Source organism: Anoplolepis gracilipes, chromosome 2 (assembly GCF_047496725.1).
Source record: "Anoplolepis gracilipes chromosome 2, ASM4749672v1, whole genome shotgun sequence".
Classification (NCBI taxonomy): domain Eukaryota; kingdom Metazoa; phylum Arthropoda; class Insecta; order Hymenoptera; family Formicidae; genus Anoplolepis; species Anoplolepis gracilipes.
This window is the reverse complement of record NC_132971.1, coordinates 15,840,276-15,857,495: the sequence shown is the minus strand read 5'-3', so window position 1 is coordinate 15,857,495 and position 17,220 is coordinate 15,840,276. Positions and strand designations below refer to the sequence as shown.

The following is a 17,220-nucleotide window of genomic DNA, read 5'->3' as shown; positions in this document are numbered from 1 at the left end:
GGAGGTTTCGAAGGAAGGAAGGAGCGAGAGAATAAAGGAAGAGATAAAACACGTTGACAGCACTCTTCTCCTCTCGTTACAAAACGTTAATCTCGGCAAGCGCGGATAAGAATTTGAAACGCGCATTAAAGTCTCCAAGGGCTTTCTGATCTGAGATATATGCGTATTTCTATTCTATTTCTAGATATCTAGATTTTAATTAGTTTTAGCTTTGTCGAAATATGTATGATTCACATCTCATCGAGTAAACAATCATCGTAATATGTACATTTATTTTTCTCGTTGGGAGCTATATCGTCTTTGTCGTCGAATACAATTTCCTAGAAGCGATCTTGGTCCTCGTACGCACGTAACACGTGTCATCTTGAGCGCAAATAAAAGGGCGATAACCCATTGACTAGTTGTAATGATGAAAGCATGTACTTTTGACGAAAACATCTTCGAGAAGATTTGTTTAACATTGCTCTTTTAAAAATTCCATGTAATTTCCTTTAAAAGATTATTAGAATTTTGATCATTTTCTTTTTAATATCAATATTTAATGTAATTATCTTACGTAACTCAATGCAATGAATGTATTACAGAAAAGTGAAACAATAAATTATAATAAACAGCAAATTATAGTAAATCAGAAGATGCAATCCTTATGCGGTACAAATGAATGATAGAACAATGGAGCTTGAATGTCTTTCTAAAATATGCAAAAAACTATAAAGTAAATTAATCAATAAAGAAAAGCACGCACATGACAATTTTACGATCGTTTCGCAATGAAATAACAATTACATGATTGGAACTCAATGATTAAAATTTGATAACTTCTCATTACAAATCTTGCTAATAATGATTGACAAAAAAAAAGTTAAAATATTTTCATACTAACGAAAAAGCAAGTTGCAAAAGCGTAAAAATGTATAATAACTGTGTATTGAATAGTATGCATACATTACGGATCTAAAGTATTGCACCACTTGTAGAAAAACAGGGAGATTACACACTTTAATAAATAAAAACATATAAATAACATATATAAATATTATCAAATTATATTTTATTACTGCTATTTTATGGTTTAATAATTTTAGAAACATGAGTAAAATAGATAGGAGAAAAAAAATAAACTTAATAATTTACTTGCGTTTTCTTTATTTTTTGAGAGTGCAATACTTTTGACCGGTACTGTAAATGTAAAACAAGATTAGACGACGTTGTGATATACCGAAAAAATATGATTGATTTGTACTCTCCACTTGTCTCTAATTTCATAATACCTCTTGCGTCCTAATTGGTACATGTCCACATTCAGGTATATATTTTTTTAGCCTCTGGTCATTTACCTAATATTCGCAGACATATAAGGATTCTGAAAAATTCTTGCATCATTGATTGTAATCTAAACCCACATTTTTTTCACCAAAAGCCCAAAATTGGTTGTTTTAGCCATTGTTAGTGTCCAGACGATCTTTGTATATTGCAAAAGAATTGTTTCGCTAAACCTCGCTCACAATTTGGCCGTGAGATTGGAAATCTTGCAAAATCTCGACCTCATAAACGGCAGTTTTATACATATATGTAGATGTATTCCACACGTTTACAACGATCAAATTTTTAATGTTTAATAAATTTTTTTGCTCACATAATTAATTGTAATTTAACTGCTTCATTTTCAAAAATATCTTTATAATAAATATGGCTTATCGATCATTTTCAAAAAGATGAAAATAATCGATAAGCCATATTTATTATAAAGATATTTTTTTCAATGCAGAGAATATGAAACATGATTAATAACCGATTAACACTATATTGATCTCCATTGAGTTTTGATTGTTTGCGGATTCGATGTAAACTCGAAATTCCAATTAAGTCGGTTACTAGTTGAACTTGGTTTCATGTAACATTTTCGAACGGCGATAATCTCTTTACACAACTTTCTGACTTCTTGCCAAAAATAATAACTCTCAAATTCAGATGGCACATTTCAATACTGACAATAATACTAATGTCAAAAATGAGATAATTGCTGTTTGTTTAATGTGTCAATTATATTTCACAAAAGAATTAAAATTAATTATTTATTTAAAATAAAAAAATCCACAAAAATTATAAAAATTTTCCCTAAAAACTTTATTGCTATCGTATTTCAAAATTTTTGGTTCATATTTCGAGGAATTTGCTTGCAACAGTTCAAATCGCTTTGAGACGGAATTTGCCTTTAACATCAAGGAACTTAAATTGCAGTTTTTTGAACATGTAGCATTTTTTTAGCTTCCACATTTGCGATTCCAAGGTAACAGCATATAAAATGTGTTTTATAATTTTTTCTTATACTTTCTCACTTATCCAATATTTAATCTTTTCTCAATATTGCGCAGTTCCGAATGAAAAGTATACAATGTATACCTTTATATATTATCTCAATTTCTTGGACTTCGTCTTTTCAGTGACATAAAATTATTCCGTTGCTGAAGCGACGTCACGTGCATAATTACGATGTCTTCGATAGTTCGGAAAGACCGTCACGCCGATCTTGTCAGATGACTATAATACGTCAGGAATAAAGAAGCGCACAGCAGGTAGCAAAGCGAGATTCTCGTTATGAATCTCAATATCGATCCAGCTAATTATTTTCGTACAATACGCGCTTAATATCTGCAGCAGAGATAGTTAGCTTGATTCTATCGCAAGATATAAATGGATCTGCGCATTGTTCCCGCAACGTTCATTACTTGATCCTTAAATCTGACTCCGGTTAATCACACGTTACGTTTTACGTAATGATTCCCGGATCGTTTATTTCATTGCATCCAATAAAATTCACATTTCTCGATAGACCAAATTCCGTATTTTATGACGTGGAATTACCGCTCATTTCTTTGATTACAAACAGATACACAGACAAAAACACAAGCGATGTAACAATTCATTTAATACTCCATCTAAATTATATCCTTTGATTATGCAAGTAAAATTACGTATTAATATTAATTAGTACTAATAATGATTAAATCATCCAGTCTTAATTAGTATTTTAATCGATAGAATAGGAATAAATTAAATATTTTTTTATATATTTAAAATATTAAAAACAAAACATGCTTTCTATCACACCTAATTAAATAATATTAAATTCCTTCATATCTTTTACAATTACTTTTATGAATTCCGTAATTTAATATGTTTTAACTTTTCCAAAAACTCGTCGAATTCATTAAGATATTTTTACCAGGTTAATCTTTAAAGGTCACATATGGGTCATTTTGATCCTATTGATATTTTAACAATAGAATATCCGAAGGCCTTAATCAATAAAAATGTCCAAAATTTATTTTTTAACTTTTATTGCACATGATCATTTTCTACAGATGTCAAGGAATATATGTATATAAATTTTGGTAGATTTTTTTCAAGCACTTTAGGACAGCTCTAAAACTAATTTGATATTATGACCCATATGTGACTAGAAACAATAACAAAAAAATATGTGACCTACAAGGGTTAAACGCGTGAATTTCCGGAAAAAGTTGCACGTGGATCCGGTGAATAATTACTAAGCGAGATCATCGTACGTTTCATTGGTAGCGGACAAATTTTCTCATCGAAAAGCGCGAACGGACACGCGATCCTTTTTCGCGAGCAATCGTGCGGGTAATTCCCATGTACAAATACGCAAAAACGAATGCGGATATTGGTAGATATGTACGTTTCATAGGGAGCGAAAAGGAGCGAAGGGCACATAGCGCGCGGTTGCCATGGGAGCGTATTTGCGTTGCACGCACTCATTTGATCGATAATTCCTAACTCCTCGCGTACAGGGCAAGTCGGTGTTGCAGCTGCAGCTGCAGCCACGAGAGATCGCGATCGCTCTCCTCTGTCCTCTCTTCCTCCCTCCCTCCCCAACCGTCTATTTACCTCCTTAGCGCCGGCGCGAAAATATTATATGGTCGTATATTTCAATGGCCGCAATATAAAATATGCTGTTAAAAAAAAGACTTGTGCGGAAGAGATGGAAAATTTTGCGGAACATTTATATGTATGTGCGAAAATAGCTTCTTTAAATAATCACTGAGCTGATGAATATTTAAAACATTTTACCACGAGCAATGCAAAATATGAGTTTGATTTTATCATCGATTCATAAAGAAGCGTATTAATATTCGCTGTCAGGCAAACGTATTCTCATATTGGAAAGCTGTGTCATCACAGTTTTCTCATCGGTATAATATGTTTACATTTTTACCTATAAGCTATTTCCTTTATCGAGATATCGAGAATGAACATGAGAGAATTCATGATCCGTTGAAGCAAAGATAATTCTGATTCGTGACATATTCGTGATTAATCAAGTTTTTAATTGCTATATATATATATATATATATATATATATATATATATATATATATATATATATATAAAACAGAGATAACTATATTGTTTTGAATAATGTAATGTAAACTGTCAAAGGATAAAAAATGTCTAACATTAATTTTAATTAAAAGAAGCTCCCTGGTAAGATAAACTTTAAGAGAAAAAAAATATAATTGACAAAATTATTCAGTTGAATTAATGAGAATAATTCGCTGCATAATGAAGAAAAAACTCACCTGAACGTGGCCGAGATGTTGCTCCACTTGTCGGCTGACGTAGACGACTTTCCCTGTTGCAGTGACTACGAGGAAAAACCCTCCACTGTCAACTATGTGCTGTTATGATTTGAAAAACAAGTTTAGAGTGCCGATCGTCTCCAGATATTGTATTAGATATAAGCATTGTGTACTTACGTCGACAAAATATTGCTCCAAGTCGAACTCATTGAACTGTCGGGGAAGAAAATTCGTCGAGCGACTACCGAGTACTGTAAATAATGAATAAAGTATGGGATCGTGCGTAAGGTTTTTCTTACATTAATCAAAATCATGCTAATAAACTGAAAATTAACTTATTGTGAATAATGTATCCTATAAGTTAAACATATGCTTCAATTGATTGTTAGATTTATAATTATCTGTTTGTGATTAAATCTGTGTATAGGTTGAGTATCATAAAAATCTAATGATTTTCAAAATAAATTAAATAAATAAAATATAACTTAAATATTTATTTTTTGTCCAATAACAATACAATATATACAATAGAATACCATTTGAGTATATTACTTAAGCTTATATTCATTTTCTAAAATTAGAAAAAAAACTTACATTCATTTTTTTAAATTAGAAAAAAACTTACATTTGTCAAATGTCCTCCACATTTATCCTACATTGTCAATCACCCAAAAATCGCTGTTTGTACGATGTTGTCTGATATAACTGTAATTTTTTCCATTTATATTAACAAACTCAAGGCCAATATACAAGAAAAAATTACAGTTTGGTATAAAAAATTACAGTTTTATATAACTGTAATTTTTCTTGTATATTGGCTTTGTGTTCGTTGATATACAAGAAAAAATTACAGTTATACCAGAACTCATGATGCAAATAGTGATGTAAACTTGTATAATAGATTAGAGACTAGAACAATCTAGGATAAATGTGAAAGACATTTGACAAATGTAAAAAATTTTTTAATTTATAAAAATAAATAAGATCAAATAATATACTTATATTGGCTGCATGTTTTATTTTTAACATATAAAAAATATTTAAATCTATATGTATATAATTATAATTGTAAATTTTGTTCGAACAATGATACGATAAGTATAAAAATTGTTATAGATTATATTTTATAGATTATATTTTAAAATATATTTAAAATGCATTACAGTTTAATACCATTAAGCTATCATTATGTATTATTATTAATACTAATAAATATAAAAAAATAAATAAAATCAAGTAATCTAATTACATTATTTCATACACAATAATTATTATTCAGCTCTAGATGCCTATTTTTTCCCAAGTATTTATGACATTATTTTATATTCCATTGATATCTGACAAGAAATAAATATTTAAATTATATTTCATTATTTTATTTTGAAAATCGTCATGTTTTCATGACTCAACCTATAAATAGATTTAATCATAGACAGATAATTACAAGTCGAACAAGCAATTGAAGCATTTATTTAACTTATAGGATACGTCATTCACAATATAGTTTTTGACTGCAAATAATGTGTATACTACGGACGGCTGATGGGGCACGCGCATCCCATAAATAAACATTGTAACTCGCGATAGATAACTGTAAATTAATTATGCGTTTGCTTAACCTAAAGTATATTGTCTAATTTTCATTTTAAAATATTTAAAATATTTTCGAATTTTTTAACACATTGGATTCATTGTCTATACTTTGTCAAAAATGGTAAAACGCGTTTTTTTTTACATTTTTGATCTCAATTTTTTTTCAAAACCTATGCGTGACAGAACAATTTCATTATCAGATTCAAATTCAATAGCCGAAAATCTATGAAATGACTTAAGAAACCCAATTCGCATTTGACATGTCGACCTGTGTAATAAATTAAAAAATATTTTGTAGAAAAAAATTTAAAAAAACTTACTGTATTGTGTTCTCAGGAAAGCGGCAGCTAATCTCAGAATAGATATTTTATCCATCCTCCTCGAACTTCCAGCAACGATAGGCACGAGGGATGCCATCGTCGAGATATTTGTATTGAGATTGTCGCGGCGCTGCTTTTCTGCCATATTCCGCGACGCACGTGGGTTGCTGTAATAAAAAAAGAAATAATGAGTGGAATTTAGTAGCAATAAGCTATTAACATATGAAGTATAAAATAGATTTTTTTTACTTTATAATTTATAGAAATGCATTTTATGTATGTTAATAATATAAGCGATATATGCCTTGAATTTACATTTCTATAAAGTCACAACAAACTTCTTTTCATGCAATCTTGAATATGTTAATAACGTATATCTACAACATATATCCATCTCGAATTTAAATTTTCATAAATTAAAATGCCAAAACTTCATTTTATCTAGAAATTAGTATATTAGTAATCATTAAAACCTATCTTTGATCGTATTCCGATCTTATAAAAAAAAAGATTTACGCGTTAAGATGTTATATAATTTTTTACCTAATAGTCTAGTTAATTATATTATATTAAATTTAATTACTGTGATCAAAAAAATTATAATAACTAAATAAAAATTATTGTTATATTAATACTTTCTAAATATATCTCTCGTTTTATTTGTTGTCAACAATGCAATATCCTTGTAGTTGCTCGATAATTGCTTGTTTAAAAAAGATATTTCTGTGCTCACGGCGATAAATATAAAAAGAAATGAATAATCAGCCTAATTATTCACATATGAATTTTTGGTTCAATAATCTCTACTCCCACGACAAATGTGTCTCAATTTACGTAGAAATATATCATCTCACGCAGAGACACGTAGTTTCTTTATGCATTACAGCTTCCCACAGTTATATAGTCAACTGATACATCGTCGAGCGACTATGGACAAAAATAAGCACAGCACAGCCATCACGATAGTTAATATATGGGTGTACGTGTGTACTTCAATAAACAGTTGCGCGTGTATCTTACATGCGCAACTGTTATATTTATGGCACTGACAATTTCGAAGATTTGATGCTTTTACATACTTTTACATACACATATATATATATATATATTAAAAATTATATAAAATATTTTTTTTGTTCTCTCGTGTATACACACACACACACACACACAGGATATATATATATATATATATATATGTATATATGTATATATATAAACACACATACACATACGAGAGAGAGAAAATGTATAAAATTATGCTCTACAGATATACGTACATTTAAATAATAAAATTGATATAATTTATATTTTATAATAATTTTTTCACACATATACACACAGATACGTACAATATATGCAAGAATATTTATTTAAAGATATAGAATATTTAATACCAAGATTATTGTTGCAAAAGATTCACAAATGAATAGATTCTGTTTTAGAAATCTCAGCTCCATACACACAAAAGTCATAACAATTAAACTTTTTGCACGTTTGGTTTGTTTACGGGTCTTTACACTTGCGCAGTTTGCAGCAACATTGTGACTTTATCGGTCATAATTTTTACGTCTGAGGTCACCGGCATTTGCATTTCACTTATCATGATATTATGAAAAATGGCATTGGTCATTCCACGAGAAAGAATTTCAAATTTATAGACGCGATTTCTATAAAATCACTTTGAAATGGCTTGTTCTCGCTAAAATGATAAAGCGTAAAACGTGAGACACAACCGAATTACGCCAATTAACGCGAGATGTTGGCTTGTCATATAGCATTACAGAAATATTAGACGTAAATTAAAGTGTCCTCAAAGAGACGTGATGTTGATGCCTTGGGTATATTAATTTTCCACGATAATCTCAATCGTGTGTATACAGAAATTTAAGCATTAAGAATGTTAAATTTATTTTTTTATTTTAATTTTATCCTCTATTTATAAATTTATTCTTTGCGCATTTCATAATATTTAGGATGTAGTAGTAATTTTAATATATAATAAATATAATACACAAAAGAGAGAAAGAGAGAGAGAGAGAGAGAGAGAGAGAGAAAAGAGAGAGATAAAACTTTAATTAAATAAAAATTAATTCAAAATTGGAAAGAAAACTACCTCTCGGTTTAGAACTATGTAAATATTTCTTACTTATAAAATAAGTAAGAAATATTTACATAGTTCTAAAATAGGATACTTCATATTATACAATAGTATACATATATAATAGTATATTTCTTTCAATTAGAGCAATAATTATTCATCTCTTTCTCTCTCCCTCCCTCTCTCTTTCTCTCTCTCTCTCCCTCCCTCCCTCCCTCCCTCCCCCCTCTCTCTCTCTTTCTGTCTGTCTCGCTCTCTCTCTTTCTTTCTCTGCTCTTTCGCTCTGTTATTTATATATATGTTTTAACATGAAGACACGATTAAAAAAAAAACAAAATTGGCTGAATTTATATACGTGTTGTTTCTATTCTTGAGTTGTTTATAAGTAATTAAATATAGAAACATACAAAGTTAACGATCGTATAGAAATATTTCTTTCCGATTACATCACAGTGTGTTTGAGAGAGATTCTTAATATCCAATTCGGTTATCCATTTTTTGCAAGATGACGATATAAGTGTGCGTGTATAGATGAAGCTTCGTGATCATCATCGGCCTTGAAACAGGCATTTCAGTATTTATAAATGTATCAGAGAATTTGATCGACGAAAGCATGACAAATAAATAAAAGCAATTTTAAAGCAATCATTGTATCTATTTTAAAATTTATAGTAATGCAATTATAATTACGAATTAGTTTATTCAACGTAATTAATAATTAGTACTTTTGATATATCAAATTTTTATATCATATTTTTAAAATTTATAAATTTTAAAGAAATTTAAAAAATCCATATATTTTTAACCTAAAAATATGTAAAATTAAAAAAATTGTAAATTCTCATATATTATAGAGTGTCTCATAATTAATATCATACATAAATTAAAAAAGTTCATCATTTGTTATGGCTTTCTAAAATTCTATTTTTAACTTGTGTGAAAATCCACTAAATTTTTCATTAAATATGATATTTCACTGTTTATTCGCGTCTCAAAAATTTAATTTGTCAAAGTGGCTTAAAATAATTATTTAATGTTTTAATATCTTTTTTTTTTAAACATTCGATAACAATAAAATCAATAAACACACTACAAATTTCATGAGAAATAATACATATGTCAACTCATTACTAATATATATAGATGTCTCTGCAAAGAAATATAAAACAAATTTAATTAAAATAATTATTATCATTGGTATAAATTTAATTAAAATTCTCATTATTATTATTGTGAGAGATTTAATTAGAATAATCATTATTATTATTATTCAGGAGCATTATATATTAATAAAATATTTCACTGTAATTTTAATTTTTTATATGTAATTTTGTCTTTTTTTATATAAATATACAACAGATATATATCCAAAAGAAAGATGTCAGTTACAAATTATAAGAGATCAATAATTTTATTTGAATTATTCAAACTATTAATTTTCCGTTGATAGATTGACATTATGATAGATTACTGCAACTTAAATACTAATACTTTACGAACGTATATGGTGACATTACAAGATTACGTAATCGAATATTCAAGAAACATTTATTTTTTTCCACTAATTAACATACTATGTACTAGGTAGACGATACAATGTATAGTATATCTACATACTGCACATATACATTTAGCGCGTTTTGTTAATTATTATCTCCAGTCTAATATTCATCAATAATAATGTGCATCTATTAAATTATATATAATTTTTTACTATAATTCGTAAAAATGTAAATATGTAAAAACGTAACTTAGCTTATTCGCGACAATATTAAGTACTGACTTACGTTTGCATCTCGCACAAATATTTGAATGTCTGACGACCTGTTGCTTGATTCACGTATAAAATAAGCAAACATGCGATTACAGTACCGACACGTGCATTTATAATTATGATAATTTTTTTGTTCAAATCGCTTATATAATGAAATCAGAGCTGTAATAATTTGACCTTCTAATAAACCTCTTAGTTATGATCAAACCATAAAAAAGCTATAAATAATTTTATACATAACTGCGCAAAATTATTATCATTGGTATAAATTTAATTAAAATTCTCATTATTATTATTGTGAGAGATTTAATTAGAATAATCATTATTATTATTATTCAGGAGCATTATATATTAATAAAGTATTTCACTGTAATTTTAATTTTTTATATGTAATTTTGTTCCGCACGCACGCGAATTGCAATTAGATAAGTTGAAATCTCCATCTTACTTTGTATTAATCGATCGCTTTTTGACATCGCATATAAATATGCATATTTTTGCTATAAATAAAAACTTGAATAGAAACATCATTGATTACAATGTGTTGTTTAAAAAGCATCAGCGCATTACCGGGATGCCATGCGGGATTCTTAGACACAAGTCAGTTATAGATCAAGGCTAGCGACGTGATTTCACCTATTTACGATCCACACGCGCGAAGTAGTTTCTGCTTCTCTCAAAAATCGCGCAGTTTACTGAAATCCTTGTCGACTCTGATAAAGCATTCCACATCGTTCGCTTAAGTCGGACTAATTGGTTTAAACATCACATTAAATTAATTCACCATCAAAAATACTTATCTTGCGCGAGATACTTTTCCGGCGACATGTCAGCGGCAATAAACAATCGGCGCTTTGGCATAGTGTCTGGTATCCGCTGCGTATCTGGCCGAAAGCCTATCTGGCGAATATCTTCTAGTATCTTGTGACGATAGAATAGAACATGCTATAACGTTAACGAATAGGACTCGAGAGAGACAGAGAGAGGGAAAGAGAGAGAGAGAGAGAAAGAGGGGGAGGAGAGAGGAGAGAGAGGGGGAGGAAAAAGAAGAGAAAGGGGGGGAAAGAGAGAGAGAGGAGGGAAAAGAGAGAGAGAGAGGAGGGAGAAGAAAGAGAGAGAGAGAGAGAGAGAGAGAGAGAGAGAAGGGAGGAGAGAGAGAGAGAGGAGGGAGAAGAGAGAGCGAGGGCGTACAGCGACGCAAAAACGCTATTCAGGACAAATAAAACGTCCACGATCTACCGCAAACGTTAATCCGCAAAGATAAAAAGTAGAGAAATTAGAGATACACTCGTTGATTATCGCTGCAACCGGAAAGAACGCAAGAAAGTTAAATTAATTTTATCTAAACGATAATGATTGCAGATTACAGTGATATGAAATATCGTATGTCATCGTGTGTATCGTAAATATTAATTTCTGAAAATAAAACTTGTGAGAGAATAATGAAATAATATTATAAAATTTATTTCATTAATTATTTCTGCTAAATTAAGAAGATGCGTACAATTATGCATACAATTAATTGGATCTATGTTAATTTGTGACATTTTATTTATAAATTACTTTTATACATTAAATTTTCAATATAAAAAAGGATAATATTTCGTTTGCAATTATTTGTAGTAATAATAACTTTGTTCGTAGTTGAAGTTATTGTTAATACTATAACTTCCAAAGATTTTAATTACAATTAAAAGGAAAATCATTAACAATAAACAATTACAAATAATTTAAAATAAAGAAGTATCAACAATTTTTTTTATTTTAAAAATATGTAAGTCATCATTTTCCAAAATGATATAGTTTTTAAATTTTTGAGTTCGATTATAAAATTATTACAAAATACTATTATTTTCATATTTAATGAATTAAAAGTAGAATAAATTAAAAGTAGAATGTTGAGTTTACTTAGACTGTTAATTGGAATAATATACAATATTCAATGAAACATTATACTAAAATATTACTCAGTATTCAATATGGATTTTTTAATCAATTCACGGATAATAAACATATCAGAAAATATTTTTAATTAAATTTAATAAATTACGAGACAATTTACAAAATTAATGGACCTAATTTCTTTGTGTGTAAAAAAGTTTAAAAATTTTAAACTTTTATAAATTAAAAAAAATAAAAAATTTACTATTTTATTACAAAGATGGTTATCAAAAGATATCAAATATTAAGATGTATTAGATGTTTTAAAGCAAAAATAAAATGCTCTTAAAATTTTAATGAAACTTCAAAAGGGTTATTTTAAAATTATATTGAAGAGAATGGATTTGCAAAATATATAATTTCGTTAAAAAAATATTAATAATCTAGCACTCTAACACTGATAATAGTATAAAAATATACATCTAAAAGATTAATCAGTAACATCTTAATATTACTTAATGTGAATAATATGTAAAAGGTAAATAATGCAGCAAAAGATGAATTTTTACTTTGATCTAAATAAATATTAAATCGTATTTTCTTTGTAGTTATTAAGGAGATCCAAAATTGCCGACAGAACATAAATTACAGATTTTGAAAATCTTTTTTTGGTTACGAGGATTGATAAATCCTTCTCTACAATTAAAGTACTTATAAAAACAACACGCGGGGGCTAATCATTTTATATAAAAATGATAAAAAATTAAAAAATCACAGTTATGTCATAACAATATTTATTTAATATAAAAAGTTCTACGGTATGTCCGTGCAAGAGATATAGCATCCGCGTTTGGAATAACATAACAGAATATTAGTAAACTTTTGGAAATGACTTTAGAAAGCCTAGTGAAAAAAAATTTTTAAATCTGTAAAAAATTGATCTCGTGCATTTGTGCGTGTGCGAGACTGAAACACAACTCATGTCAGACGTCATTTCTAAAAAGTTCACAACTATTCCTTCATGCAATTCTTACAGTGGGATTATATACCTATTTTATTTTATGCGTATAAATTGCAACTTTTATATTAAGTAAACGTATTTCATTAGGTTAGATTTTGGTCAGTAACATAGAACAGCTTTAGGATCTCTTTAATACTATTCTCGAAATTAGCATATATAAATTATGAAATTTTTTTACACTATCGCGATCATTTTGAGTAATTATTCTAGCGATGGCCTTGGACCGTTTGTTATCGGTTGATAACAGCGGCTAAGATTTCGCTTTGACGTTTTGATAGTCGTTAAAACGGAGTAGCAACCTCAAGAGGCTTAGCAAAAACAGGATAAGATACAGAGATAATTAAATCAATTCAACAGTACAATTTGGTCCTAAACATGCAGTGGCACCAAATTTTTGAGGCGCGTTATCGCGTTGAACAAATAATAATTGTATTCTCGATTCCGATATAGACGATTAAGTGACTTTTCTTTCTTTTTCTTTCTTTGTTTTTCCAGGACTTATGATTTATACATTACATGGACTGGTGACGTAGAATAGTTAAAAATATTATACAAATTAATAATAAAATTATATGTATAGTAAGTCCAAAGATGATAGCCATAGTTTTCTTAATCCTCTCAACTGGAAACCTTTGTGATTAAAACCACAAAATTGATTTGAACATAACTTTAAATTTTTCTCTTTACATTATAATTAACAAAACAAATTAGACTTCTGACAATAAAAATATAAAGAAGTATTGTCATCTGGTGAATAATTCCATAAATACATTTTTTTTCGTTGACCATCTCTCCTGAGAATTATCTTGTAATATAGAAAATTAAATAGAATTATAAACAATTTTTAGAATAAAGATTAAATGACAGAGGCATTTTAATAAATTAAATAAAAAGTTAACATCGAAATTCAAGAGATTGTTGATTTAATACTAATACGAAAAAACATTAACATCATAGTAAATCCGATAATAAGTTTCCTCGCAAGCGAGCTGCTGATGTAAATGTTGGCTGCCGAACATATATTCTAACTTCGTAATAATGTAATAATGTAACCCGCGAGATATGACAGGAGATATATTTCGCTGGCATCGTTATTGTGCGACAAGCAATAAATATTTAAGCTCGTCGCGAAACAATGGCATAAAAATTCAACGTCGCCACTGTCAGCGGCATAGACATGACAATGCACAAGGTAATAGTAATTTTAGCACAATTTTACACATAATTATATATTTTTGCAATATTGTGGCTTCCGAGGAACGGGCTTAAACGGTAAATCGATTGTTTTGATTCACTAGTACCTCTCGTAAAGGATGCGGTCATGAAAATTACTTTCTTCGATTAATCCTTTAATTTAACGTGTCATTAATACTATACTTTCTTTTCTATTGCGTAAAGATAAAACAAAAAAGAAAAAGAAAACGTGCGAAATTTATTCGACCGTACGCAAGGTCGTCGAAACCTTTTCAGTCGATGACGTAACCGTTTGCCGATCTTTTACGCCGTTCGAAGGCTAATTCGCTAGCGGTCAGATAATATTCGTCAATAAACAAGTCTTTATCAATGAGAAACGTCAGAAGAATCTCGAAAATAAAGGCAAAACGTTTCCATCAATAAACTATGCATGCATGTTAATGCTTTTACGCGACGATTCACTATTCCTTGTCTATCTCTCGTTCTTCTTGTTGGCTCTACTTGTGTGTATGTGAATGCCTCTTTTTCACTCGCAATACAAATGCATACGGTGGCATCGAATAATATTATTTTTATGTACCAAGATTTTTATATTGCAACCTCTGGTAAATCATATGAATCAATAATCGTGCTATTTATTCCATTATCTATTGTAATTGACAAATTATTCGATAATACACAGTAAAAGATAAAATGCTAATTTTAAAATTTTTAACAGAAAGTCCACTCTGAATTTTAAGTTAAAATAACTCATTGTCTTACTTATTGACAAACTAGAAATGTTAAGTAATTTACAAAAAACTACATTTATTTTTGTTATTGTGACTTTAAATGTAATGTAAAAATAACATACAAATTAATTAAAAATATATAAAAGAGTAGCTACAATAGCTTATAAGAAATGTTGATACAACATTTTAAAGTTCATAATTACTCAAGGATTTATTTTAACTTTTCTTAAAATGTTAATCTGATTTTGAAAAATGTCAATTCTTTGAAATGATTATTAATGGTAAAATCACTCAAAATAATATTCCACTTTTAAGAGACATACACCAAGTATTAAGTTATGAAGTTGACATAAATGTAACACATGAAAATATTATAAAAAGAATAACATATCAACTATATGTAAATTTTACATGAAGTAGTAATGAAAACACGGTAATAAGAAAATGTTGACATATAAACGCACAATCTTTTACTGTGTACTTTTCGATAATATATTTGAAAACAATCATGTACATTCTAGAATTTTTATCTCTTGTTGTTAAGAAAATCATTAAAAGAAAAATCGTTAATTAAACGTAACTGACAAAATAAGAGCAAAAAATGATGGTTGTGCATCGTGTATTTTTTAATTTATATAAAAAAATTATATTATAATTTATATTATATAAAAAAAAATCAGTATAATAATATATAATAAATATAATAATATATTGATTAAGGAAAAACTACAATATTGTATATACATAAAGTAGAACATTCTTTGCCAAATGGGCTACCAATCGTTCTAAAATTGGAAATACTGGAGTTAGAAAAACCACCTTGCACACAAATGTAGTTGCAGGCATGAGCTATCGAAAGCCATATGAATTTTAGAAAAATTCAAGATGGCAAGTCCAATATAGCGAACATAAAACAGAAAAATATAAGGAAATAAAAGAAAAGACGGTGCCAGTATTCACTTTAGTGAATTCTAGTTTTTCAAGAGTGTTAGGTCCTTGATTACAAATCTGTTATCAAGTTTTAGAAATTCAAAATGATGGACATAAATCAATTATTATCTAATCAATTAGTATCTTCTCTTGCCCAACCATTCCTTACAGTAGTATTGAAAATGAAAATAAGTAAAAAATAAAAGGAAAATGTTATTTATTTTAAGCGGAAAGTTATATTTATAACGTAAGATATTTAAAAAAAAAAGATAAATATGTATTCGCAGTAAAATTGTTACTAAAAAGAGACAAACGAGCAAGTCCAGCTACCGTTTCTTCTTCTATTTTACACATTTTCCTATTTTATATTCATTATGTTAAATACATTATTTTGAGTTTAATATTCTTGATAACAGATTCGTATTCTGTAAACTATTTTACATTTTATCTTTATGTCCCTTATGTTAAATCAAGTATTTTAAATTTATAAAATTTGAGAACAGATTTGTCAATCAAGGCCCTAACAATTTCGTAAATTAACCTTGAATTCTACAAGTATTGACACCATCTTTTCTTTTTTCCACACTTTTCTGTTTTATGTCCGCTATGTTAGACCTGCTATCTTATTGTTAAATTGTTTTAAAATTCACATGGCTTTTAATAGCTAATGCCTGCACTTACATTTGTGTGCAAAATGATTTCTCTATGTCAAGTACAATTTTGGAACAATTGGTGACTCGCCTGACAAAGAATGTATACACATATATATATTTTCATACTTACATTAAGATATACATGTCATTTGAGGGTATTACTTAATCTTATTCATTTTTTTAATTAAAAAAAAATGTTTCACATTTATCAAAAGTTCTCCGCATTTATCCTATATTGTCCCAGTCTATCATGCAGATTTGCATCGCTGTTTTACACCATATTATCTATAACTGCAATTTTTTCCTATATATTGACCTTGAGTTCGTTAATATGCAGGAAAAAAATTACAATTATACCAAACAATGGTGCAAACAGCGACGCAAACCTGCGTGATAAATTACGGCAATGTAGGATAAATGC

At 28.5% G+C, this 17,220-nt stretch overlaps 1 protein-coding gene across 4 annotated transcripts in view; it reads right to left on the bottom strand.

Moving 5' to 3' along the window:
* Positions 1-17,220, bottom strand: part of LOC140663085 (uncharacterized) — a 99,347-nt gene that overhangs the window by 12,592 nt on the left and 69,535 nt on the right. For all 4 annotated transcript variants that reach the window (XM_072886967.1, XM_072886969.1, XM_072886968.1 and 1 more), the window contains 3 exons: positions 6,518-6,684; positions 4,782-4,855; positions 4,605-4,703 (listed from right to left, as the gene is read on the bottom strand). In XM_072886967.1, the coding sequence (XP_072743068.1) occupies positions 4,605-4,703; positions 4,782-4,855; positions 6,518-6,684 (340 nt within the window). The remainder of the gene's footprint in view (positions 1-4,604; positions 4,704-4,781; positions 4,856-6,517; positions 6,685-17,220) is intronic.